Below are 24,843 nucleotides of genomic sequence, written 5' to 3'. Positions count from 1 at the left end.
AAGATTCAGTAGCATTTGGCACATAGATATTGTTTACAGCATGCCCTTCATTCTCTCTGGCACATAACAGAGCCTTCTGCTTCCTCTTGCTTCCCTGATGATCACCTTACAGTGACTCTGGAAGTAAAATAATAAAATTAAAGAGAGTGTGGGTATCTCCAGATAACATAGAAAATCACATAGCAGGATTATGCAGCTTTGTGCTTGGCAAGTTTAGCGGAAAGATGGGTTCTGTGCTTTTTGACATAGATGTCACTGTAATTCTTTGTGATGGGCCTTCACATTTGATGATACTGCAAAAGCAGAGTGGGATAGATTTAACCTTGAAATAAATTGCAATCTGTGTGAATAATTAAACAGGACGGTGCCTTCACAAGGAAGTGGTGGATCACTATAACTTTGCTTTTTTCAAAGAGTAGATATATTTTTTACAAAATGTGCTTAAATCATCTGGAAGAAATTTACAGTCCTTGTACTGAGATTATGGGCTGGAGACATTATAGTTCCTTTTGATTTCCGGAAACATGAATCCATGAAGAGTTTCTTTTCTTTGTGGATCGTGGCATAGTGAGCAGAATTGTGTCCATAGTCCTTCCTTTGCTCATGGTACTAGTAGTTCAGTATTACATTAATGTGTGTAATTAAAAGTCATCTCTCAGGAGTTCAGATGATTTCCTGAAGTGGTTAAGAAGTTTTCTCTACCTTGCCCCCTCACTTGTCTGAGCAAAACTGGCCAGATGTACTTTTATTTATCTTTCCCTCCACCAAACCCATCAAAAGGGAGATGCTGGATAGCGTAGACTGGTGGCTGGAGAGGGTGAAGATTTCATACTGGCTGGCTGGAGTTTCTTGTTCATGACCCAGCTTTGGACCTAAGGAAGAGAGATCAGTCATAAGATGAATGTATATGTTTCTGTCAGAAAGGAAGAGTTGGGGGTTTATGTTTACAGTTGGGTGGAGGAGTGGAGTAGGTTCTGGCTGCAGATGGGTTCCAGTAATATCACTAATGATGTCACCATCAAACATTTTCATGCATAACATGATTCAAAGAGAATGTGTGGTTCCTGTTGACCTGGCTCTGAGAAGATGTTTGTAACTCAACTATAAAGTCTGAGGGTTATATTGCTATGCAGATTGAATTAGGCAGTAAAGACCTGTTCCTCATAAAACTATGCAGGTTTAATTCCAGCCCCCAAAACCTTTTATTTATTAATACCAGACTTGGAGATTTTAGGAGAAGCATAAGGAACTGTCTTATATCAGCAGTTCTTTCTGGGCTCAATTCCAAAGTCTTTCTCCACATTGTATCCATGAATATATCTAATATTACATCTGTGGACATTCTTAATAATTCACTTCCTTGGATCCCAGAGGCCAAATTCATAACTTTCTTTTTTTTCCCTCAAGGTTCTACACTTATAATGCAAAGATATATATTACACTTTTTCTTTTTTTTTTTTTTTCAGTGTGCGAGAAGTGAAGGGGAGAGATACTCTTGCCCTCTTCTCCTTCAGGCCCCCTTCTCCTTCAGTCTAATAACTTCCATGAGTAGGTGCTACTCAGCATGAGGGACTGTGAGAGCAATCTCACCAAGCTGGGCTGGGCATGAAATTCTATTTTAAAACTGGACCCACACAGAAGCCCACAGTCAGGGGTGGGGGGTATTTGAAATAGTACATTGCTGATGGCTTCAGATTTGGAGTTCTGGCTTTGGATCTTTTCCCAGTGGAGGTAAACACGATTATACACCCTAGCAGGTGTTATATAATCTCTAGTCACATTTGGATTCACTGCTACGTATGTTTGATACTTCCTCTCATACAAAATATTAGAGATTAGTTCTCTTCACCTCCATCTGTGTAGCTGGGATTTTTTTCCTATAAAATTCAATAACAAGAAAAAATCCAATGCATTTATACTCACGGAAAACCAGTCATGCAAAGCACTCGTTTATGAAAGAGAGATGGTTGCACTGAGTCAATACTAATACAATTACCTACTTGAACAAGCTCAGTTACTCAATGCATTACCTAATTCTGTCTTTTGAGAGTCTTGCTAGGTTATTTTTTTCTTAAGGTTCTCCTTCTGTATGCTTTTATTCTTGTGTTTTCAGGAACCACCAGTAGCTAGAAATTTAGAAGTACACACTGTTGTCATGGAAAACCCGACTTACCTACACAGATATCTTACCATCACTGTAAACAAAAAACAGATGCAAGATTTGCAAACTGTATTTACAGCTCTGAGACACAGTAGGCTATTTGGTAGGGCTGGGAAATATTTTTTTCTGTCTGTCAAAATCTTGAACCTTTTCTTATTCCCAATGGGACTGAAGTTTTCTTATTCCAAGTGGGACAAAGGTTTCGAGGGGCAGGGAAATGAGTGGGATAAAAATTGTCTATATTAAATTTTTTTTCCTATTTTATTCAAATTTTATTCATATTTTATTTATATAAAAATAATTCTAGATTACTTCTCATGTTTTACCTTACTCTATTCCAAATGTTTTGTTTCAATTTAATTTTCTTATGAGTTTCATCACTAATGGCAAACCATATTGAGGTTAAATATTTCTAATTTGGAGAATATGGAAAGAGGAAGATTTTTACTAATTCCTAATAGAAACTGCTTTGAAATTGATAATTTTAAATAACAACCCCACACACACACTTCTGTAAAAATGGTGCTTTCCAAACAAAATATTGATGTTAAAAAGTGTGATTAGTCTAGTTTATCAACAATCCTTAAAAATGAAGATTGTTGGAGTTATATCTGTGACCCTCTGAAATCAATGGGAATCTTCTAGCTTATACAGACTATATTAATTATTTTTCCTAAGTGTTATGTGTCAAGGTCATTAAAAAACCACCCATATTAAAGCCAAGCTCATATGAAAAAACAACTTTAAATAGGTTTCATTTCATCTTAGGGACCGACTGAAGTTTACCATAGCCTGACATCGTTGCCCAGGAGCAATGAAACAGGAGCTGATTTAAAATCTGCATCCAAGGAACGTGGAGATGTTGGGTTTTCCCCTTTACTTGTAGTTAGAGGAAGTTACTCCACTGCACTACACCTGTATGGTTGCACTTGATCCTCCAGAATTGTGGATTATCCCAGTGTGTCACACTGATCGCAGTTTGAATCACTTCAAAAGGCACCGGACTCCAATTGTGATCCATGTAGAAGCGAGTGGTAAAGATGCTCCTCTACCACAGCTGTTCATCTCATAATGTAATGTCATGAGCAAATTTAAGTGTGTGCCATTGTGCATTGCCTGCTTAGCATTAATCTTAAGTTTTCCATAACATATTTAGTAAATTAAAACTCATATACTACCTGGAGAACAGACAAGAAACCCCATTCCTTTTCCAGTTCCCACCTTAATCACCAAGTTACAAGGCATACTCTCTTATGTCCCTGTGTATATCAGTTCTACACAGAGTGGAACAGCTTCAGCAAAGGTGGTTGAGAGTGCTCTATGACTTTAACATTATGGCACCTTCATGGAACACAAGCTCAAACCTTTAAGGCAAATGAAGTAACTGGGGTGCTTCTGTCCTAGGCTGCAGTCAAACTTGAATCCTTATCAGTGAATTGTTAGTAATAACACTTATCCAGCAGGCCCAGAAGAGCTCAGCCTTGAATCTAATCCAAAGCAGTTTGGTAGCAGTACACTGGTCACGGCTGGAGTTAATAATTATTTAGAAATAATGGCTGCAGTGGTTTGTTTTTTGATCAAGCAGAATAAATGAGGGTAGAGCAGCCCTCATATTTGCTGTGTCACTCCCAAAAGGCAAGTGTGAAGCAGTAGCTCTTTGGGAAAGCTACTGCTGGAAGTCTGCACCCGCTCCATCGCTCTGCAGCTCACCACTGGGAAAGGGCCGGCTTTGAGGAGCTTGGCAGCAAGGATATCGCTTGGCTGTCAACTCGGAAAGCTGGGGCTGGCTCACACACAGCCATTTCCAGAGGATGAGCTGGGTCAGTTGATACATTCAATTTGGGAGTCATAGTAAGAATACTCTCAGTGTGAGCAAGGCTACGCTGCACGAGTACCTCCTTCATAGGAAAGAGAGATGAAGGCTGCGTACAGGACAAGGCGTGATTAGCACAAGGGAAAAGAAAGAGAGGCAGTGTATCTTTGGGAGAGAATAGTCTCATTCATTTTCCCTTGATCTTTTTGAAGGTTTGGGGTTTTTTCCGTTATTGTCATGTATCCCATTTGTAGTCATTGGGACTCTATGATTCCACCTTTCCCCATTTTTTACATACACTGCACAGAGGGCACAGATATGGGTGTAACTTAACAGTTGTGCCCAGACTGCATCTCTTCTCCAAAGAAGAGGGACCATTACTTTGCAAAAGACTCAGGAATTAATGACTTTTTGAGAGTAAAAGAAGTGCAGCAAGACACAGGAGGGGACCAATCTCTATTGGGTTACAGGGTAAAAAGAGCAGATTTCATGGATCAGATGTCTAGCAGTAAGCTTCCCTTCATTGCTTGGATTCTGAGCCGTCTGGAGCAGAGCAGGGTGTTTGGTTTGATTTTTTTGTTTTATCAGGTTGCATGATATGGTATGAATAAGAACAATTCACAATTCAGTACTGCTCTTCTAGGCAGTACCTAATCTTTTTTGGCACATGGAAACAATGAGCTCTTGGATTCTTTTTTTTAACGTGTCACACACAGGAGGAATTCCTCATGTTTTATACAGTCAGTTGCTGCTAGATTTTTTCTGCCAGTGGCATTCAGTCTTTGTTGTTGCTGCATTTGCCACAGCTCTAAGTGCATAATAACAATACAATACATATTAGCAAAAATATAGTGACCTGTCACTATGTCACTTGCTGCTATAGCTGCTACAAGAACAGTTTTCTCTTCCTGTTTCTGCTGGGGGAGAACTTTTCCTAAAAACCCTTAAATAAATCAAATATTCCCAGTGTGCACCTTTTTTCTGTCAAACTTTCCTGCTTTTAGGGCAGTGTGCAAGTGTGCAGGGCACTGTTACAGCCTGTGGGTGCACAGGACACTGTTGTGAGCGTGGTAGGTAATGGAGGAGCCAGGCCACTCCTCTATCACAAAGGGCCACGCCTGACAAGAGCAGAACAGGCTGGAATCAGCTGGAACCAACTGGAACTGGCTGGTACCTGCAGGGTGCAGCCCTTATACTTCCAGACTTGTGGCCTCTGGTCTGTTGACTTCCCTTTGGGACAGCTCTTGGACTCTCTTATTCTCATTAGGACAGCTCTTGGTATCTCTTATCTTCTTGGTATCTCTTACACACCGGGACAGCTCTTGGTAACTCTCATCATCCAACTTATACAGCTTTTCTACTCTTACACCTTCCCATTGGGACAACTCTTGGACTCCTCACATCTTCTGCTTTGTATAGAGATGTGTCATTGGCAGCCTTACAATCCTGCAGTGTTAATCAAACCAAACAGTGGGCTTATTTTGTTTCTAATACAAATACAGACCCTTAATTACTCCGGTATTGTTTTAACTACCTCAGCACGTTCTTATCTGTTTTACTGCACTTCATTTCATATTACATATTTCCAGTTGGAGGCTTGACAGGAGGCAGAAGCAATCAAACCATATTGTCTTGCAAAACAGCGGGGAAACTGCCATGTCTCTCATGCAAAAGATTAATCACAGACTGTGCACTGTCTTTGTTAAACAAAAACACGTCTCCCTTAAACAGCTTAAAAGTTACATCCCGTGTGATGCTGTCAGGGTGGGGGCCAAAAGTCAGACGTCTAAAGAGTCAGATCTTTGAAGAAGCAGCTGCTTTTTTTTTCCCCCTCCCCTTGTAAGTCATACCATAGATTGCTGCAGCTGATCTGGGAGCACGATGCTTGCAGCAGACTGCTGCTGCAGATCGGAAGGGACAAACTGTTGCTGGGCAGATTAGTGGGCGAAGCCGGCAGTACTTCAGGTGGAGCAGGAATAGCCTGCTCTTGCCAGCCGAGGGGGCTGTTTAGGTGCAAGCTTGAATTTTAGATCCAGACATTATCTCTGGAATATAAAGAGCCTAATTGTGTAACTGCTGCCCTAAAATACCCGTGAGGGCCAGGCATTTTATTTCTAGGTCTGACAACAGCTTGGAGAAACCTACATAGGTGCTGTCTCCCTCTTCACTGTGTTTAATCTGAGGAGGTAGGGCTATGTCCAGAATTATTAAACAGAAAAAACAGGAGTAGCAAGACTTGTGAGGAGGCAACAAAATTTTATTTGGATTTTTTTTACCCACAGATTTATTAAGGAATGCTTCAGAAATACATGAAATCGCTATAGGGACTGATTTTCTGTCCAGGAGTGTAACTCCTCCATATTGCATTTACTGTGATCCATCTTGTCCTAAATATCTGAATTGAAGGTAATGCAGCACAGAGCACTGGATTTTTATTAATCTCACCAAAATACAGAGAAATGGTTAAACATAAAAAATTTGCAGGTGGTGGGGAGGAGGCAAATAGAAAGTCCTGGCACAGGGACTTATCCTCTGCTTGCAGGGAATGTGTCTAATCTTCATTAAAGAATTCAAAGCCTGCTTGGCATGGATCCTAGATGTATAGCAGTTTGTTTAGTGATGATGGAAAGCTCACTCTACATTAATTCCTAATGGTTTATTGCAAAATGTTCTGTAATGATGACGTGCTTGAGCTGTTAATTGATTATGAAATGCCTTGAGATCTTTATGAAAAGCATAGGATACAACTATTATTGGATCATGCTGCTCATTAACTTTAAAGAAAATAAATGTGCTGTAATTCCAACGGTCCTGTAAATCTCTTCTGTTTGGAAATATTTTTATGTCATCCCTCTTTTCTCTGGTAGTATCAGTGTTTGCTGCTTGCTCAAATTCCAGTACATACAGGGAGATTAAGGGCCTGAACCAATCTGACTGAAGTCAACCTGAATTTTTCCCATTGAATACAGAAGGAGTTGAAGCAGTCTTTGTTTGCTCTGTCCAAGTCTGAAAAGAAAATTGGAAGAGTGTGGCAGCCATGAGACTTTCCGAAGAGAGGGGACGTGAAAATTCTTGTTTCTGAACTGAGAGAACTATATCCTAGAACAGTTCCAAGCTCCCAGTTGTCTTTTGTTGTCAAAAGAATTCTTCATAAATGGTGATATGTAAGAGACTGGGACAGTGTTTGCTGTGATACTATTTCATCTGGAATACTCAGGATCTGGTACAATTACCCCCTAACCTGGCTTTAAGAGAAGTTTGAATGCTCAGGGTACCACTGAGATGTGACAGGGTGACACTGGCCAGTGCATAAGGGCCAATCCAGGAAAGGAGATTAAAGACTAATGAGGGCTTTACCTTGTTCTGAATGGGGCTTAGGGAAGAAGCTTGCAAGGGAGCCTCTGGGTAGGGCTGAATTTCAGCTCTAGTCCTCACACTTGCAGCAAGTCCATCACACATGGAGAGCTGAGAATTTTATAATTAATACATTAGAACTCATTTAATTGGAGACATGAGAGTTGTATTTTTAAGCATTTCTACCTTTAGAAATTATGCTGTTGCCACCAGTTATTTGGGAGCAAACACGTATTGCAAAAAAACCTCCAATTTTGTCAGAAATGGTGTAGACCCCTAATTTCTGCAGAGCATTCTGTCTAGAGAAGTCAGCAGACTCCTGCATTACTCCAGACCTCAAATGCTGACAGGTAGCACTGGCACTCTGGAAGGTGAAAGTGAATTCTGGATATTCATAAGTAAATTGAAGTAACTGATGTCCCATTGTCCTTTTACTTTCAATTAAAAATGAAGAGAGAGAGAAAATAAGAAATCCCCCCAAATGTAATGAAGTATTTGCATATAAAAAGACCTTTCACTTACATTCTTTGCTCATTGGCAGTCTTTGGAAGCCCATAATTCTTTTCTGATGTTAAACTTACTCAGAAAAAATGTTCACATTTCTGGGGAAGCAGAAGTTTATTTTAAAAATTTTGTTGTTCATTTATTTTCACAGGATGCAGACCATTCTAGACACAGCAATTGTTTCTAGACATGAGCAGGAGAAAAATGTAAGATTCTGTGGTGGTGTGTTGTTTTGGTTTGTTTTTTTAAAATATCCTAGATAAAGGTTTATATATGCTATATCAGTAGAAAATCTTACTATGGCAGCAAAGGAAATGTGGATGTTTTCAGTTTCTCATCCTGAGTGTGCAGCTTTGTGACTAGATAACCATGAACAAATGACTTCTTATATCAAGGACTAAAATTAGTGTTATTTCTACTGGTGTAAATCTGGAATAACTCCACAGAAGTCAATGGAGTTACAATGCTAATCCAATATTGTTTCCTCATCTTAAAAAGAGGTTAATGACATTATCCTCTCTTGGGGAATATGTCAAGGATATTTAGTTAATGTTGACTCTGTAAAATGCTAATTAATTGTTAGTGCAAAATTTGTACTTTACAGGTGAAAGAAACAGCACACAAGGTACTCATGCTTAACCCACTCTGCTAAAGATAGATTGGCTTTCATTACAACATCTCAAACAATTTTCCCATTATCTCTTTCATTTGGGAGGGAAGACTGATCCATTCTATTAGGAAAGCAACCAGATGCATGTAAATAAATTAACACCAAAAGATTACCAAGCGTAGCATGTGCATATGTCCTACACTATGCAGCTTGTTTGTGTACTGGTCCAAGGAGAATATTGTAAATTTTAAAAAAGCAGCTTTGATTCTGCTAACTAATTTGTTGTTATATATAGACTGAGAGAGAATAAAATATACACGAACAAAATGGTGGACAGATAAATAATTACTGCCAGAAATGATCTGCAGCTTTCAGGCAATCCTTTTAACATTTTTCTGTCTCATTATTTCTGTATATAAATGAGAAGTGTCTTTGTAAGAAGCAGCATGAAAGCCCTGGTATATGTCTTTCCAATGCAAACAGCAACATGACTGTAATTCTTAGTAACTCAGAATTAGCAATTTGTGAAGCACTCATGGGACACTGTCACAAAGCAAGTAGCAGCATGCAAAACTGCAATAGCAGTAATTTCCACCCCTGTTCTGAGGTTCATGCTGGTAATTCTCAGTGCATTTTTCACAAATGGGGGCATTATTCCCATTTTGCAGATGTGGAAAGGGATGGCCCTGGGGCAAGTGCCTTGCCTGAACAAAACAGGCGGTGAGGGAGGTGCGAGGAAGCCATGCAGCTGCGTGCAGAGAAGAAAAGGGCAGGAGTGGGGGCTGCATTTCCAGCAGCAGGCAGCCCACAGAGCCACTCCCATACCCACTTTCCCACGTGGAAAGAGAAACTTGGCCTACCAGCTCCCGTCATCTATCCACTGACACTAGATTAAAGGTAGAGGACAGAAGGATACCACATAAAATAGCATCAAGGAGCTCTTCCTTATGAATGACCAACTCAAGTATTGGGATCTCCCGGATGTTTTCAGGTGCTACTCTTGTCAACAGTGTGTTAACACCAATGTTCTGCATTGCATCTTCAACTAACAACCTGCCAGTCTCCTGAGGAGGCTGATTGAACAGCTCTCATGTTCTAATCTTTCCAGAGCAAATCTCTGTCTTGAATCAGGTCTGTAGGACACATCTGTCCAGCACAGAGCAGCTCAGGTTTCTGTTCATTCTGCACAGACTGGTGAAAACAGACAGTAATGGATAAAGCTTCTTTCTGTCTTAGCCATGTGACTAGTGAGATAGTCCAGTGAGATAATATTTCCAGAGAAAAACCTTGTTAATCAGTTCTGTATTGACCAATAATATTTTTACATGGAACTCTTGAGCTGGCAGTGTAGTTGAGTGGCTTTGGGCACCAGCTGCCAAGTGTTTACACAGGATTTCAAGCTGGCTTGTTCCATTCATGCCACGAGAGCTACACTGATACTGGTTCCTCAGTCATCATGATACACAGCCTGGGTTTATTCACATGACATAAGAAGATGGTAGACTTACCTTTGTTACCAAAACATTTGCCAAGGAAAACCCAAAAATTCTACAACAATCACTTCAAATTACACACTGAGAAAACATTTTATTTCCAAAATTAAGTTTTTGTATATTCACATGCTAAAAGGAAAAGCAGCAACAATATTTCCTATAAAGTTTTAATTTAGTAAAGAAAATAATCAAGTAACTTTTTCAGTAGCCTCTATAAATTAGCAATAGCACTGGTTTGGCCAACTTGTCCTTAAAATGAGCTCATTAAATCTAATTGTACACTCTGTATAGCAAAGAATTATATGAAAAAAAAATCTCTAAGTTTTACATCCAATTAAAAGAATACTCTGTGGCGCTCAGCACTGATTCCAGTGGTGGATGTCTGCCAAGATACATTTAACTAAAATTAATAGACTTCGAGATAGAATCAGCCCTGACAACAGGGAAGTAATCTATTAGAGGCAATAACTCAAAGATCACAGCAAAATTGCATGTTAAAAGAAATCATAAACTTGGGAAAATGTCGATTTTTATTAAAATTTATTATCTCTGATTTAAACAGATGGCTTAGTAGAAGAGATTAAGGTATTTTTAAGATTTTGTAACTTGACCGTAGTGAATCAAAATGAATGAACACACGCCTTGCAAGTAGCAAATAGGGCTAATATCCTCCCCTACAGTCAAAAGGAAAGTGAAAATGCACAACTAAATAATGTGAGGATGAGATCCAGAGTGCCTATTTATGCATCACAAAGTCTGGGCTCAGCAGGGGAACCCAAATAACTAAATGATGCATGTCAGCTCCATATTCCCGGGGAAAATAATTAGACACCGTGCAGAGTAACCCAGAATGCTACACAAGGGCTTAGTGGCTGGCCATATGAGATCCTCAGGATTACAGGTGTCTGAGCAGTCCTCTGTTCCTGCACCTTGGAGCTTCTTTCTGCTCAGGACACACTGCACAGAGCCTTCCTCCCACTGCAGTGGCTCTAGCTGAACATTCATTTTTTCCAGGTGAATGGAATGGCTGAAGGACAAACCTAACCTGGAGTCTCGACTCATTCGTTCACTTTGAAAGTTCATCTCATGACTACCTGATGTAAAATTCAGAGCACAGCACAGAATTCAATCTTGGCCTGATTTCCAGGTCTCCTCACCTTTCTCTCTGGCACTGCCCTGTCTGCTTTCTTTCCAGTCTCATTCCTGGATGTGCAGCAGCCCCTTTGGCACAGGGTGTGCTCCTAAGAGACTTTTCTAGCCTGACACAGGGCATTTTCATGTTAAGGATTAACCCCAAGTCTCCACTGCCCTGGGTAACTGCTTTGACCACTAAGCAACAGGACTGAAGAAGCAAAAGCAGCATCACTTCTGTAAAGGGTAACTTGACTGTCATGCTTTACAATGAAAAAAATGTAGTCCTTATGTGATGTATATTTAAGTTTATAGCTCACATAGCCATTTCTGGTTGCATCATGGTGGACCTTCTGTTTTCACCAAGCAGGAACCTACTTTCACAGAAAAGAGCAATACACAGAAGTCTCATTTCAAGTGTTGAGAGAGCTTCCAAGTCAAATAGGGGCATGCCATCTCCAAGAGCAGGTTTTCTGTGGAACATGGGATTTTGAAGATGAATTTCTTGTGTTCTTCCCAACTTGTCTCTAGGCACTGAAGGGATGTCCCTAGAATTGCTCCTGGCTGCAAAGCATGATACCAGCTATGGGGCAATTGCAACCAAAGGACAAACTTGAGTTTCATACTTAAAACTTTACCTCCACAACTCTCGTCACATTTTGTTAGCTCAGTCTATGCGGTCTGAAATGGACAGTATGCTTCAATATACTTGTCAAATGTCTTCCCTCTGTGGATCAGGATTTCTCAGAACAAAACCGCATATTAAATCTTTAGTATTTTAGAGTACAGTTTAAAAGAGCACGTAAAGTGGTAGCTAGCAAGCAAACAAGAAACTTATGTTTTCAGTAAATCTGCATATTTGGGTGTCTCCCATTACTGCAGTACCCAGATGATTTATTGCCTTTGTATAGCATTAGTATTAACCTAAATTTATACTGGTCACTGCAGCTCAGCTTTTTTGAGTCCCAGTCCAGCCCCAGTAGCTCAGACATTCTGTTTTTAACTTGATTATTGTTTTTCTGCTAGTGTTGCTTTTCTAGAAATAAAATCAAGAACATAAACATTGTCTAATTCTGTCTCCTTCATTCTTAAACCAATGCTCATTTCCATGGAATAAAATTTAACTTTTGGCAGAGGACTAAGCAATAGGCCTAAGCACATTGACAAGTGCTGATTGGCCATGTGTGCAAAGAATTCAGCCTTGGTCGGTCTTTTTCATCCAAGCAATCTCAGTGTCTTTCACAGATTTGTGCCTGGCTGTTCCCTGCCACCTGCACTGGGATGAGATGCCTGACCAGACAATCCAGCCTATCTGAAAGGAAGTTAACAGATAATGTGCAATAAAGCTTTATTGTTTCCCCAGTATGTGTTTACTCTCCATCATGGAGAATCCATTTGTCAAATATTAATTGAATTCTTCAACATTTGGCATATTTGCATAAGTATTATGAAATAGAGCATTATCTCCCTTGGTATTACACCCATTTCCCTTAGATGGTCTCTCTTTGATCCATAAATCATGTTTCCTGTATCCTCCCACAGAAACTTAATTGCTCACATCCTGTAAAACCCACTCACAAAGAAAGAAATTAGCTCTATGTAAATCTAAGGTTATTACCTTGCCTCTATAAATGTAAAACAATTAAATTATCCTCTAAAAAGGACAGTGATAAAATTCCAGATGAGCATTGATCACCCAAAGAAGCATATTGAGGTGATTTTATTGGACCAGTGGGGAAAAACGTGGTTTTGCTCTACCAAGGACATTACTGGGGTAAATGATACTGCTGCCTATGTCTGTCTCTGCTACTGCTGCTGTCCCCTCTTCTGACTTCAGTATTACTTTAATATCTGAAACAAAGGGTTAGATTCAATAGATGCCTCCAATTTTAGTGCTGATGTAGCCTCATACTGGTGGTTACATGACGTGGGCTTTGCTGGAACCTCAAGGTATGATCTAAAAATGTGAGCACACCATTAGGGAGCCTTGTAAAGTCAAAGGTGCAGCTGGCTAGCTGTCTTATAGGAAATATGAAAGTGAATATATACTGAGGAAAATAATATATCTTTAATTCCACCCCTCAGATCTGTAAGGATATGATTTTCAGAACATGTACCTTTAGCTTCAAACATCTACTAAATATTGGAATCCACATGAAGAACCAAAAAAGCCTTCTTGAGTACACTAGATGGTGATGTATATATCTATATATATAAAAGAGACATAATTCCTGAATCATGTATAAGTTTAGATTCTGAGCCTTTCAGTCCTGTCAACATCAGAAGAGCTTGGGCATATAAAGATCAGAAAATCTAGAAGCTTATGGATCTTGAGCATTGAAAAATGTTAACAGATTTTAGACTTTAGTAGCTTAGCAAGGCTCTTCAGGATCAAGATTCTGGTACTTAGTTCCATTTATAAGATTTATCCCAAAATGCCTAAGCCAGCATTACAAGCACAAAAATCTCTCATCTTGAAGAAACAGAAGCCAAGACTCCAGTTTACCAAACTAATATCTAAATCATCGATAGCTTCCTTGCACATTTGTTTTCCTCAGACTTGTCTCTAAGTTTAATTCTTTGCAATTGCTAAAGACCCTTTGTTCTTTCACCCTTCCTTGGTTTCTATAATATTTAAGCAAAATTTTGACAGAAAATGTCTCCATGTATTTAGAGAGACTGGTTTCTGTTAAAGAGTAAAATGGGAGCAGTAAGATCCAGTATATCACTACTCCATGTTCACTGCTTTCTCCTGAACTCATTTCCTCCCTTTTCAACTTGTCCAAATTTCTTCTCTTGGTGCAAATTCATTCTCACTTCTTGTAAATTTTTCTTCACCACCCATTCCTTTTGTAAGGTTCTCTTTGAAACATATTTCATCCATAAAGCCTTTTAATGACTTCATCTATATAATCAGTTTCTTTCTACTAAAGAAAACATCAAAGTTAATCTGCACTAGAAGTGTAATCTGCTATATCACAAGTCTGTCTGATCATATAGTCTCTTTGATTTACAGCATGAAGGTCTTGATCAAACCAGGATCCACTGTTTCGCACTGTGAACACTTCTGCTGGTATTTCATAAACAATATTAAGATGTCATAACAGCTGTCCAAGAACAATGACATGTACTTTCCCAAGAGGAGACTTGCAACCTGTATCATATCCTGTATGTCACTCCTGTACAGGTGAGTTGTCAGAGAGATAGCAGAAGCCAGCATTAAGGAAAGAGAGTATCTAACACACATTTTTAATTGCTTTATGTATAAATGACTACTAAGACACCAAAAAGGAGGGCTTTCCCTACAATGCAAAACTTTAAGCCATTTAAGAGGTCTTGCTGGAGTAGAATCTGTCATTTAAAGAAAATGCCAGAAAATCCAGGTTTCTGCTTGAAACTACCTGCAATAAAGAAAGGAATGTTCAATATAGTTTCTGAAATTGAATAGAAGTGGATATTAGAAGAAGCAACTCAGGAAGGTTAGCCAAACAAGATATGGCACAGCAGTTGAGACAAGCTGGCCAAGACCAGCTGTAAACTCACTGGACTGAGCATAATTGGCCTATTAGGGCACAGAGTTACTATGCATATTTTAAGAACTAGAGAAAATTCTGCGTATGGTTGCTATATATTTTAGAAGACTGAATGCAGGTTACAAGAATTTTAGCAAAAGAATGTGCACACACCAAGTTTTCATTGTAGAAGTCTATGCATACTGGCATCACTGAGTAATTAGGCAGACTGGTTCTGAGGATATACAACAGGTACACAAGGCTCCTTTTTGTCTGTAAAAATCTGAGTCCAGTTCAGTTCTGTTGGCTTCACGGTTTGGGAGAGTTCATTTTTTGAGAGCCCATTTTAAAATTACCTCAGGCAGCACAGTGGTTCATGCATGAATGATAAGTTCTTAGTCAATTGTTGCTGCTCTTACCACCCCAAGGCTCGTTGTTTTCCAGTGACCCAAATCATTAAGCTGGGCTAAGGATGCTGGGTGAAATCCCAGGAGCATTTGTGACACAGAATGAGCCTGATTTCCTAATAAGAACTTCTAGACCAATGTCATAGGACAGCCTGCCTTTTTTTTTTTTTTTGTCTGTAAGACAACAGCATCTATGTCCAAAACCACATCTGAATTTACAGACATTTCCTTCCAGAAAATAGATTTCGGATGTACACTGTATTTAATTACACATAATTATCCTTTCACCAGCTACATAGCCTTTTATTCCTCATATTTTACTTCTTTATTTCTTTTCTTTTTTAAACTGTAGCTTTTTTTTTTTTTTACAGAATCTGCACCTTGAGAATTTATACAGGCACAGCTCTGGATACAGTTGCTTTGATACTGAAAAGCGTAGCTTTGCAGCTTTCTATTACATGACACAGAGTATAATAACAAAAGCTATTCTTCCACATCTGTCAGAAAAATTTATCTCCAAATCAGTCTTAGGCAGAAACTATTATAGACTGTGCTTGCACAGGCTGACCATGGTAGATTAGTCAGCCTCAAAAATAAAGATTAGCCCTTCTTCCTTCTTAGGAAACTCCATATCTTTTTGCAAAGCTTACACATTAATGTACTTATTACAAACTATTTAACAAAAGCACTTTGCAGTTTTGAAAATGTATGAACTGGAGGATTACAAACATTTGTAAAACCATATCCTGTCAGCTCCTGGCAGTCACAATAATTAGACATCAGGTGCCAGGTGCTAAAAGAGAACAGCATGCGAGAGGTAATCACACATCAAACCAAAATGAACCATAGGGGAACTTTTAAGATTATATGACAGTGTGGGATGTGACATTGAGGAATACTGAATGTGGAGAAAGGCCAATTCAGACTGAGATAAATTCTCATTTCATTCTGATACTTCAGTTATCAGCAAGAAGGAGACTAGAAGCAGAAAACTCTAGTAATGTATAATGATGTGTTAGAGGACTCAGGGCAGGGTGATTTCGTGTCTGAATATGACATGTTTTTTAAAGCTCTTCCTTCAGGGTTTTTCAAGGAGAATACTTAATTCATGCAGGGTGCCAAGTCCTGTGCAAGGGTGAGCTGTCAGGTGTTTGTACTGTTCCATTACTAGCTTGCAGAAAACCTTTAACACCAGGGCTTCCCTGCTAAAGATGCAAAAAAGCCTACAAAGTCATCTTTCCCTTGTGCAAATGAGAGACATGAGGGGACAGGGAAGAATTCCTAATGAAGAAAGGAGCAAGTGTTCCTGTGCTGCAGTAAAAGATAGAGCTGGTTTATGCTGGTCTGCTCAACCTGCCTGTGAAACAGGGATATTTTCTCTCAGGCCACACCAGATCCAGTCCACCTTATGGATCTCATATTCAGACCAAAGGGTCCCACAGAACACACCAAGGCCTGTGCCAAAATCTCTTGCAATGGTCCATCTACCGATGGAATAAACTTCCTCTGTGATAGGGAGGTACAAACAGTCTGCTTTCAAAAGACATTTTCTGGAACAGCACAAGGCCTGTTCTGTGATTTTTGCTCCTGACTGTGTACTGCAGGCCAACTCATCAGTGGCTTTCACAGTCATACAACCCCTCTTCAACATCAAATGCATTATATTAATATGATTTCTTTCAAATCTGGTTTTTTGCACGTAAATTCACTCAGACATTTTTTACGTATGAAATTCAAATTTTCCTGCGGCTATCTTGGGATTTTGTAGATAATTCCTGCAAGTGTAATTTCTTTTCCTCAAGAGGAATGTGACCAATAATTGAAGCTCAGTACCTCCAGTTTTATGTATCCCTGACTAAATGCACCAGTACTGCTGCATCACTATTCACCTTTTATAAAAGTAACACCATCTGCTTCACAGAGGGAAAGGATTAATGCAGATCTGTAATACTGTAATTCCAGTGTGTGTAGTAAAAAGTAGAAAAAAATTACAGTATTAAAATTCCTGGTTTTCAGTATAAGCATGTAAATTAAGCAGTAGCAGAAATAATTCTGCAAGACAATGACAGAAAGCACCCTTGAAACAAAATTCTTACCCAGCACATATTGGTTTCATTATATCCTTTTTATTCAACAGTATAATTGAGGAGCATATATTTGACCTCTTTCACATTTTATAAGTAGAGGATTAAAATCCATAATCTCAATTACTCTCTTAATAGACTATCTTGACTTTTTTTTCACCTGTTGACCTGCAGGATAAAGCTATTTACAAGTGATGTTATTGAGGAGAGCACTGCCATAATCGAAAATGCTGAAGGACAAAAAAATCCCATAAGGAGACTAGAAAACACACTTGGAAGTGCACTTCTCAAGTCTAATTTATTCAATATGAATACTGTGAAACAACTGTGTGTCTAATATACAATCAGGTATCAAGTTGGTACAAGCTATTCTTGTCAGTAGTTTGCAGCAGGTTGCAGGCACTTGTCAGAAAGCAAAAGCCTGTGAACAAGAAGGTAGTTTAGCAGTGAAATGCAGAAGGCAGGGAAGAAAGAAAGCACATTAAACCGCTATGTTATCTCTTCTCCTCATGCTGACATCTTTTTTCTTGCAATTCTATATTGTTTTAGTCTATTTCCTGTGCAGCCATGCAGCTGCATGCACCAAACCACTAAGTTTTACTGAGTAATCTCAGCCCTTCCAGTTTCAGTCCTGTAGGGGACAATATGGTGGGTTACTATGACAGCTAGTATAATTTTTTTTTCCCTTTTCTATAAGAAATTGCCAAAAAAGTAGCTATATTTTGCACTCAAATTTCATCACAAGACAATTGATTATCTCCTTTGTGCCTGGTCTAAGTCACATTGTTGTAGCAGCAGCTCAGACCCTCAGAATGTGCTCCATGCAAAGAAACAAGACTAACACAGCCTCTCTTGTCTCATCTGTACGTGTAGCAGAATTGTTTCCCTCAATACAAATACAATTTACATTCCTCATAAATCAAGGTTGTCTGATGTCTCCATTTTCAAATCGCAGCTGCTGCAAATCTTACGCACATGATAAATGGTTCCTTTTAGAAAGAAAGCTTAAGCATGAGGAGGAATCATAGAATGGTTTGGATTGGATGGGACCTTAAAGATCATCTGGTTGCAACTTCTCTGCAATGGGCAGGGACACCTTCCACTAGAGCAGGTTTCTCGAAACCCCACCCGACCTGGTCTTGGGGGATCCAGCTTCCAGGGATGGGGCAGCCACAGCTTTTCTGGGCAGCCTGTGCCAGTGCCTCACCACCCTACAGGAAAGAACTTCCCCCTAATGTTTAATGTGAACCTATTCTCTTTTTTGTTTCGACCCATTACCCCTCTTGTTCTGTCACTACATGCTGCCAGCAAAGAAGCAAGCATTGCATCAGACTTACAACAGGCAGACATTAGTTAAAAATTAGGTTTATAAAGGAAAGTTTAGTTACAAGGTTGAGGCAGCAACACAGATGTGCCCACTGTAGAAGCCACGTGCAAGCCTCGAAGATAGGCAGAGCAGCACCACACAGCCTGATGTACAGGGGCACTGCCATAGCCTGATGGGGCTGGAGCTAAATGATCTTCGAGCTCCCCCTCCAAGCCAAGCCATTTTAGGATTCTGTGATACTCCTACTGACACAGGGCAACCAAAATGAGCGCTGAACATGGAAACAGCATAGAAGTAACACTAGTAAGGCGAACTAGCAGGATTCAGTTTTATTCCGCTCTCTCAGTATTTCAAGCTGGGCCAGTGAGTGCTCCTCCCACGCGAGCACTGGGAACTCCGACTGCGGGCTCCCGGGGCGGTGACGTGAGGGAGCCGTGGTCAAATACCCTGCAAGTATTTCTCCACGTGCAGGCCGAGACTGCCGCATTAGGCGAGCAAGGCACTGCCGCACTCAGATGGGCCATGGGGAAGGGGCAGACCGGCACAAAAGAACCACCCGAGTGCCTCAGGGGACAAATGCCTTCTTCCCCTCAGCGCCGATTTTATATTGGGCGCGCGCGCCCCCCGCCGCCGTCCCGAGTCCCAATTGGCTACGGCGGGACTGGGGCGGGGCTCGGGCAGCAGGGCGGGCGGTAGCGCATGCGCCACTGGCGGCTCGCTGGGGGCGCGGGGTCACGTGGTGGGGGCGGCGGCCGTTGGCGCCGCGGCGAGCGGGAGGGCCCGGGCGGCGGTGGGTGCGTGAGTGAGGGGAGCTCTGCTCCTTCCTCCCCTCCCCTTCCCTTCCCCCGCTTCTCCCCTTGTCCGCTCTCCCTTACCCCGCTGTTTTAATTTCTCTTCCCTCCGCGATGTCCCTCCTCAGCTCGGGCGGACGCAGGTGCGGGAGCCGGGGCCCTCTCCGCCCCGCAGCACCCGCCGTGTGCTGCGGCTGAGCCCCGGCTAGCGCGGCCTTCGCAGTCTCTACCTCTGCTCTTATCCTTTGGATCCAGGCTTTGCATTGGTCGTCCTCTACATTTTCCCCTCTTTAGGAGTGCCTGTGTGTGTGCCTGTGCGTACGTGTGTGTGCGTGCTTGTGAGAGAGAGAATGTAGCAATTTACTACTTAGTTTTGTGCTGTGATAAACTTCTGTAGCTCATCGCGTGACTAAGGGAGGGCTGGCAGGATCCGGGATGCTACTGACCCTCTTTATGCTGTAAAGAGCTTGGGATTCATTGCTTTAATAACCCTTTACCGAAAATGTCTCATGGATCTGCGGCTTTACACCTCACCTGATTTCTTTACAGTGTTGTTATTTTATCTGTGATACTGTGATCTAAATATACCAAGATCAGTATGTATGATGCTGGAAAGAATTGTTTCCTGGTGTGTCGTGTTAGTTGAACGCTTAGTGCTATATGAATTGATCACTAGACTTTTTAGAATTGTCAGTGGCTTTTGAAAGTCTTTGCTTGTTTTGTGCCAATATTTTCAGGGTTATAACTATTTAAAGATTCAGTAAAAATCTTACTTGATTTGGGGACAGGGGAATTTTAGACTTTCACTGTAAAATCTTGAGGGAAATATAATTTGAAATTTGTCTTGTTAGGAAATCTCTAATAAAAAGTCGCTGGTGAGCAGTTTCAGCTTTCCAGTGAAACGCTTGGTACGCGGGCTGTTGCTAGAGTTACAGAGTCTGTAGGGCAGAAAACCCTGGAGTGCAGCCAAGAACATCAACAAAATTGCTGTTGTATCTTAAGTCTGCTCTCCAACAGTTAGGAGAGTATTTCAGTACAAATCATCTGAGTGGCCAGCCTGCTTTACTGTGGGGTGTGCTCTTCAGTAGTTGGTGGGTTTGTTTTTAAACCTTCCCAGGAGTGGAATGGTGTTCACCCTTCACTTTGCAAATGGTGGTGGCTGTTCCACAGAGTAGGCTTTGAATGTCAGCCTGCTGCAGTGTTTGGTGCACAGCTCAAAGAAGTTCACAAGCGTTATCATTTGTGCCTGTGACAGAGGCAATGCTGCTGATTGCAGTTAAGAGTCATTAAGGTTGGAAAAGACTTCTGAGGTGTCAAGTCCAGCCTTCAGCTGGGACAGACATGAACAGTTGTAGCTCTCACGTGCAGATACCATGACAGAGTCACAACATTATGGCAGTATCCTGTTTTTGTAGCTGTTTTGCCAGTGTCATTTATGCACAATTTCTCTTTTTCTTTGCATTGTTCTCATAGAAGTTGATTGTTGAGCATATCCAAAGATGAAGAGGAAACATGCAACAGCTGGGACCTTGAGGCTTAGTCCTAATGAAGAAGCCATGTTTCTGAAAGAAGAGTACGAAAGAAGAAGAAAATTAAGGTTACAACAGGTATGCCTGTATTTTTCCATGTGTTGTATTTCATTTAATGATGTAACAAATAATTTAGGAAAAGTAACTGAAAAGCTTATTTCCTGTAAGCTAAATTTCAAGGTAATAGTATTGTAGAATGGAATTTTTGTTGTGTTGGAAAAGATCCTTGAGATCATTGTGTCCATCTATTAATCCAGCACTGCCAAGTCCACCACTAAATCATGTCCCTAAGTGCCACATCTACGTGTCTTTTGAACTTTTCAAGGGCTGGTGACTCAACTACTGCCCTGGGCAGTTTGTTCCAGTGCTTCACAACCTTTTCTGTAAAAAAAAAAAAAAGTCTGAAATAAAAAATGGAAAATAGTAAACTATGTTTACTAAGTTTTTAGTATAGTTGTTGTTTTGTTTTTTTTTAATGTTGAATTGTAATAGGAGCATTTCATAGATTATTGTGTTGTATTTTTGGAGGGAAGGATATTCCAAGCAGTGTTTGCAGTTTGTCACTTGTATGTCATTTTTTGGACTTTAACCGGGGTGTTTAATTAACATTAAATTTGTTATTTAGATATTAATTTTGGAAGAAAGTAACAGGAACTTGAAAGTGTTTTCTGGACAGGTTGTGAATGGAGTAGTAAATGAGATGGAGGGAGGGTAAACTGTGTTGTGGAAAGTCTTGCTGCAAAAAGTATTATGCTTTTCTTGAACTGCTGATAAACATAAATGCTATTTCTACAGGTCAGAGAGCAGCAGAAGTATATCTCCTACCAGATAAGGCAGAAGGTAAAGCAGAGGAGAGAAGAACACCTGCATCAGTTAGAGGAGGCACTGAGAGCTGAATGGCAGAAGGCTCAGGATGAGAAGATGAAAGCCCTGGAAGAACTGTATCTGTCAAGCTTAAGAGCGATTGGGGAGGGTCACCGACGGGCCAAGGAAAACGTAAGCAAGCTTCATATTGTCACCCCAGCCAGCAGCCAAGCTGCAGGCAGCTGCTTGCTCACTCCCTCACCAGTGGGATCAGGGAGAGAATCAGAAGGGTAAAAGCCAGAAAACTCATGGCTTGATATATAGACAGTTCACTAGGGGAAGCAAAAGCCACACACAGAGCAAAGCAAAATGAGGAATTCAGTCACATCTCCTACGGTTAGGAGAGTATTTCAGTACAAATCATTTGAATGGCCAGCCTGCTTTACTGTGGGGTGTGCTGTTCAGTGTTGATGGTGTTCAGCCATCTCCCGGACAGCAGGGACCCATCAGGTGTAATGGTTGCTTGGGGAAGGCAAACACCATTACTCCAAACATCTCCTCCTTCATCTCCCCACTTCATGCAGTGAGCATGATGCCATGTGGTCTGGAATATCTCTTTGGTCAGCTGGGATCACCTGTCCTGGCTGTGCCTCCTCCCAGCATCTCATGTACCCCCCACTCTCTCACTCTTCTGTGTGGCAGCGCAAAGAGCAGAAAAGGCCGTGGCTCTGTGTGGATCCTGCTCAGCAATAACAAAAATCATTTCTATATTAGCAGCCCTGTGTTCAGCACAAATCTAAAGCACAGCCTAATACCAGCCACTGTGAAGAAAGTAATTTCTATTCCAGCCAATACTAGCATATATTGTCAGAGCCAATTTTTCAATGTTTTAGAAATAACAAAATTGCTGTTTGGTTGGTTTTCTTTTGACATTCCTGATTTTGAAGTCCTAATACCTAAATAGACAACTTTTTAAACATGGAAACTTTCTTGAAATGGTTATGTACTTTTTTGCAGGTATCTTCCTACAAGATAGTCTATGGACCTGTCTGTGAAGGCTTTTGCTGGGCAGGCTTTAAAGTTACTTTGTATTAGCTTGTATGATCATGTACTTGTATGTTTGTACTTGACTAAATTGCACATAATCACTCAGTATCTCAATTATGCCAGTAATACAGTAATTTTTTCTCCACCATGGATCTTTTCTATGGTTAAGAAAACACACTTAACAATTTTTTTCCTCTTCAGTGCTCCAGTGACATGGAAAGCCTTGGTAAGGGCTTCAGAGGCCTTTGCCTGAACTGCAAATGGGTGTCACTTTTTAATTCTGCACCTATAAACTGATTTCACTTTCTTTAAAATCCTGTAACTTTTGTAGGCTCTGCTTGAGAGATCACTGAGATTGCTGGGTAGAATTTCTCTGTAGGTTTGACTCTGAATCAGGTTTACAGAAATCAGCCGGAGATTTCTTACAAGAATTTTAAGTAGCTTACTTCCTGAATTAGTCAGGATCTTTAAACCCCAGTAAAATAGCATCATGCTTTTCCATTTATCTATGTCTTTTCTTTATAAAGTCCTTTCCTATGCTAGGATGGGTAAGTTAGCAAAAAACTATGGAACCAGTGCTATAGGAACAGAGAACTAATAATAAATGTCTTTGTGGATGACTGAAGGGTAGTAACACACTTATTCTATGTAGTTTAGTCTGCATTTGCTACAGGGTGTTTAAATAACTGTGTTTAATTATCTTTTTCATCAAACTGATGTAGAAGAAGCTAGGATTTCTACATCATTATTTGGTTAAATTGGATGAGGGATGTGGCAGGTTCACTGCTGTTGTTGGCAGAGAAGAAGAAAATAAAAATGGCAGAGAAGGAAAAGTTATTAGAGTATTTTAACCTTAACACAGTAAAAGGTAGTTTTGAGGTTGTGTTTCTTACCAGCAGTATGTAATTTGAAATATCATACTGATAGTATGAGATGTGAGTAAAATTCTATATTAAGTGATTACAATATTTTAATGTTAAGGAACCTGACTTAGAAGCTCTGGCAAAGCAAGCAGAGGAGAGGAAACAAAGAGCAGAGACAAGACATAGAAAAGCTCTGATAGAGCAGAAGCACCAAAAAGAAAAATTACTTCGTGAGCAAGCCAGGTATGCAATACTTATTTTGTTTTATTAAGAATGAACTTTACAGTGTCACAAGGTGAAAGGCAAAAATGTTGATGCTTCTTGCGTAGAGCTCTCTCAGTCTTGAAATTTTATGGGTTAGAGAATTAATGGTTGTGGACAAAGCTTGTAGCTTTGTCAAAGCTTTTTTGATAAAAACTGTATCTTTAAAACCAAGACAAGAATGTCAAATGTTCAAGCTGGCCTTATAGATTCTCCAGGAGTTCAGTGACATATAAAATGTTGGCAGGCCAGTTCTTGATGGAGAGTTAACCACCTGGAAAAAGGACCCAGTGCATTTGTCATGGTCTTCCTTCTTAGGTTTTGTTTTATTAAGCAGATTGGACCAAACTTGAGCTGGCATGGAATATGGTCTGTGTCCTCTTGGGCATAGTTATGAGCTAAGACTTGTAAATTAAGTAGTTAACTATATCTACACTCAAGCATTTAAGGTGTTGAAGTGCACAATGCTTTCTGAAAACTTAGGTCAAAAGCAGAGACTTTGTGTTGCTTTTGGGATGCTTTTTTTTGTGTATATGAACGTTTTTGCATAACTTGAAGGTAATTTTTAATGCTGCCTTCCAGCCCAAGTTCTGTTGTCTTTTTAATATGCTTCCCCATGCTTATGGCCCAACCATTCAGTGCAGGTATTAGGAATCTAATTTCAGGTTTACCTTTTATTTTGCACTGTTCTGTCACTGTTGCTTGAATAACTTCTCATTTCTCTTCTCTTTTGTGCTTTGTTTTGTTTTTGTCCCCCAAGACGAGCAGATGCACGCAAACGTGCTCTGGAGGTGGAAAGACAAAGAGCAGCCAAAGTTGCAAGCCTGCCACCTCCTCCACCACATCCTTTTGAGGTATGTATCTGTCATACAACAGTGATCACAATTTCAGGGGTACCATATATATTTATTGGTCTGACTCCTCACAACAGGGCCTCCAGAGCTGGTATTTGCATATTTAAGGAGAGTGGTTCAGCAAAAAACAAGAGAATGAATTAATTAGATATTAGCAGATTTCTTGCTACTAAGCTTAGGTACTTTATTGATGTCTTATTATACATGAATTTTATTTATTGTAATCAGACTCTTATTTTTGTAGTTAATCTGTCTTTTTTAGCTTTCATCATATTTTCATTTAGTAGCCCCAGTGATA

General features: G+C 40.2%; 1 protein-coding gene across 8 annotated transcripts in view; it reads left to right on the top strand.

The window, feature by feature from the left end:
- Positions 1-19,097: 19,097 nt before the first annotated feature.
- CEP295 (centrosomal protein 295) overlaps positions 19,098-24,843 on the top strand; it is a 43,866-nt gene continuing 38,120 nt past the window's right edge. For 5 of the 8 annotated variants that reach the window (XM_064409518.1, XM_064409516.1, XM_064409515.1 and 2 more), the window contains exons 1-5: positions 19,098-19,190; positions 20,661-20,794; positions 21,512-21,712; positions 23,549-23,673; positions 24,452-24,545. In XM_064409518.1, coding sequence (XP_064265588.1) covers positions 20,687-20,794; positions 21,512-21,712; positions 23,549-23,673; positions 24,452-24,545 — 528 coding nt within the window. In that variant the 5' untranslated portion in view covers positions 19,098-19,190; positions 20,661-20,686. The other 3 variants (XM_064409514.1, XM_064409513.1, XM_064409520.1) reach the window with 3 other exon arrangements.

The sequence above is a fragment of the Passer domesticus genome, chromosome 2 (assembly GCF_036417665.1).
Source record: "Passer domesticus isolate bPasDom1 chromosome 2, bPasDom1.hap1, whole genome shotgun sequence".
Lineage (NCBI taxonomy): Eukaryota > Metazoa > Chordata > Aves > Passeriformes > Passeridae > Passer > Passer domesticus.
The sequence above is the reverse complement of the archived record's forward strand: the minus strand, read 5'-3'. Positions and strand labels throughout refer to the sequence as shown.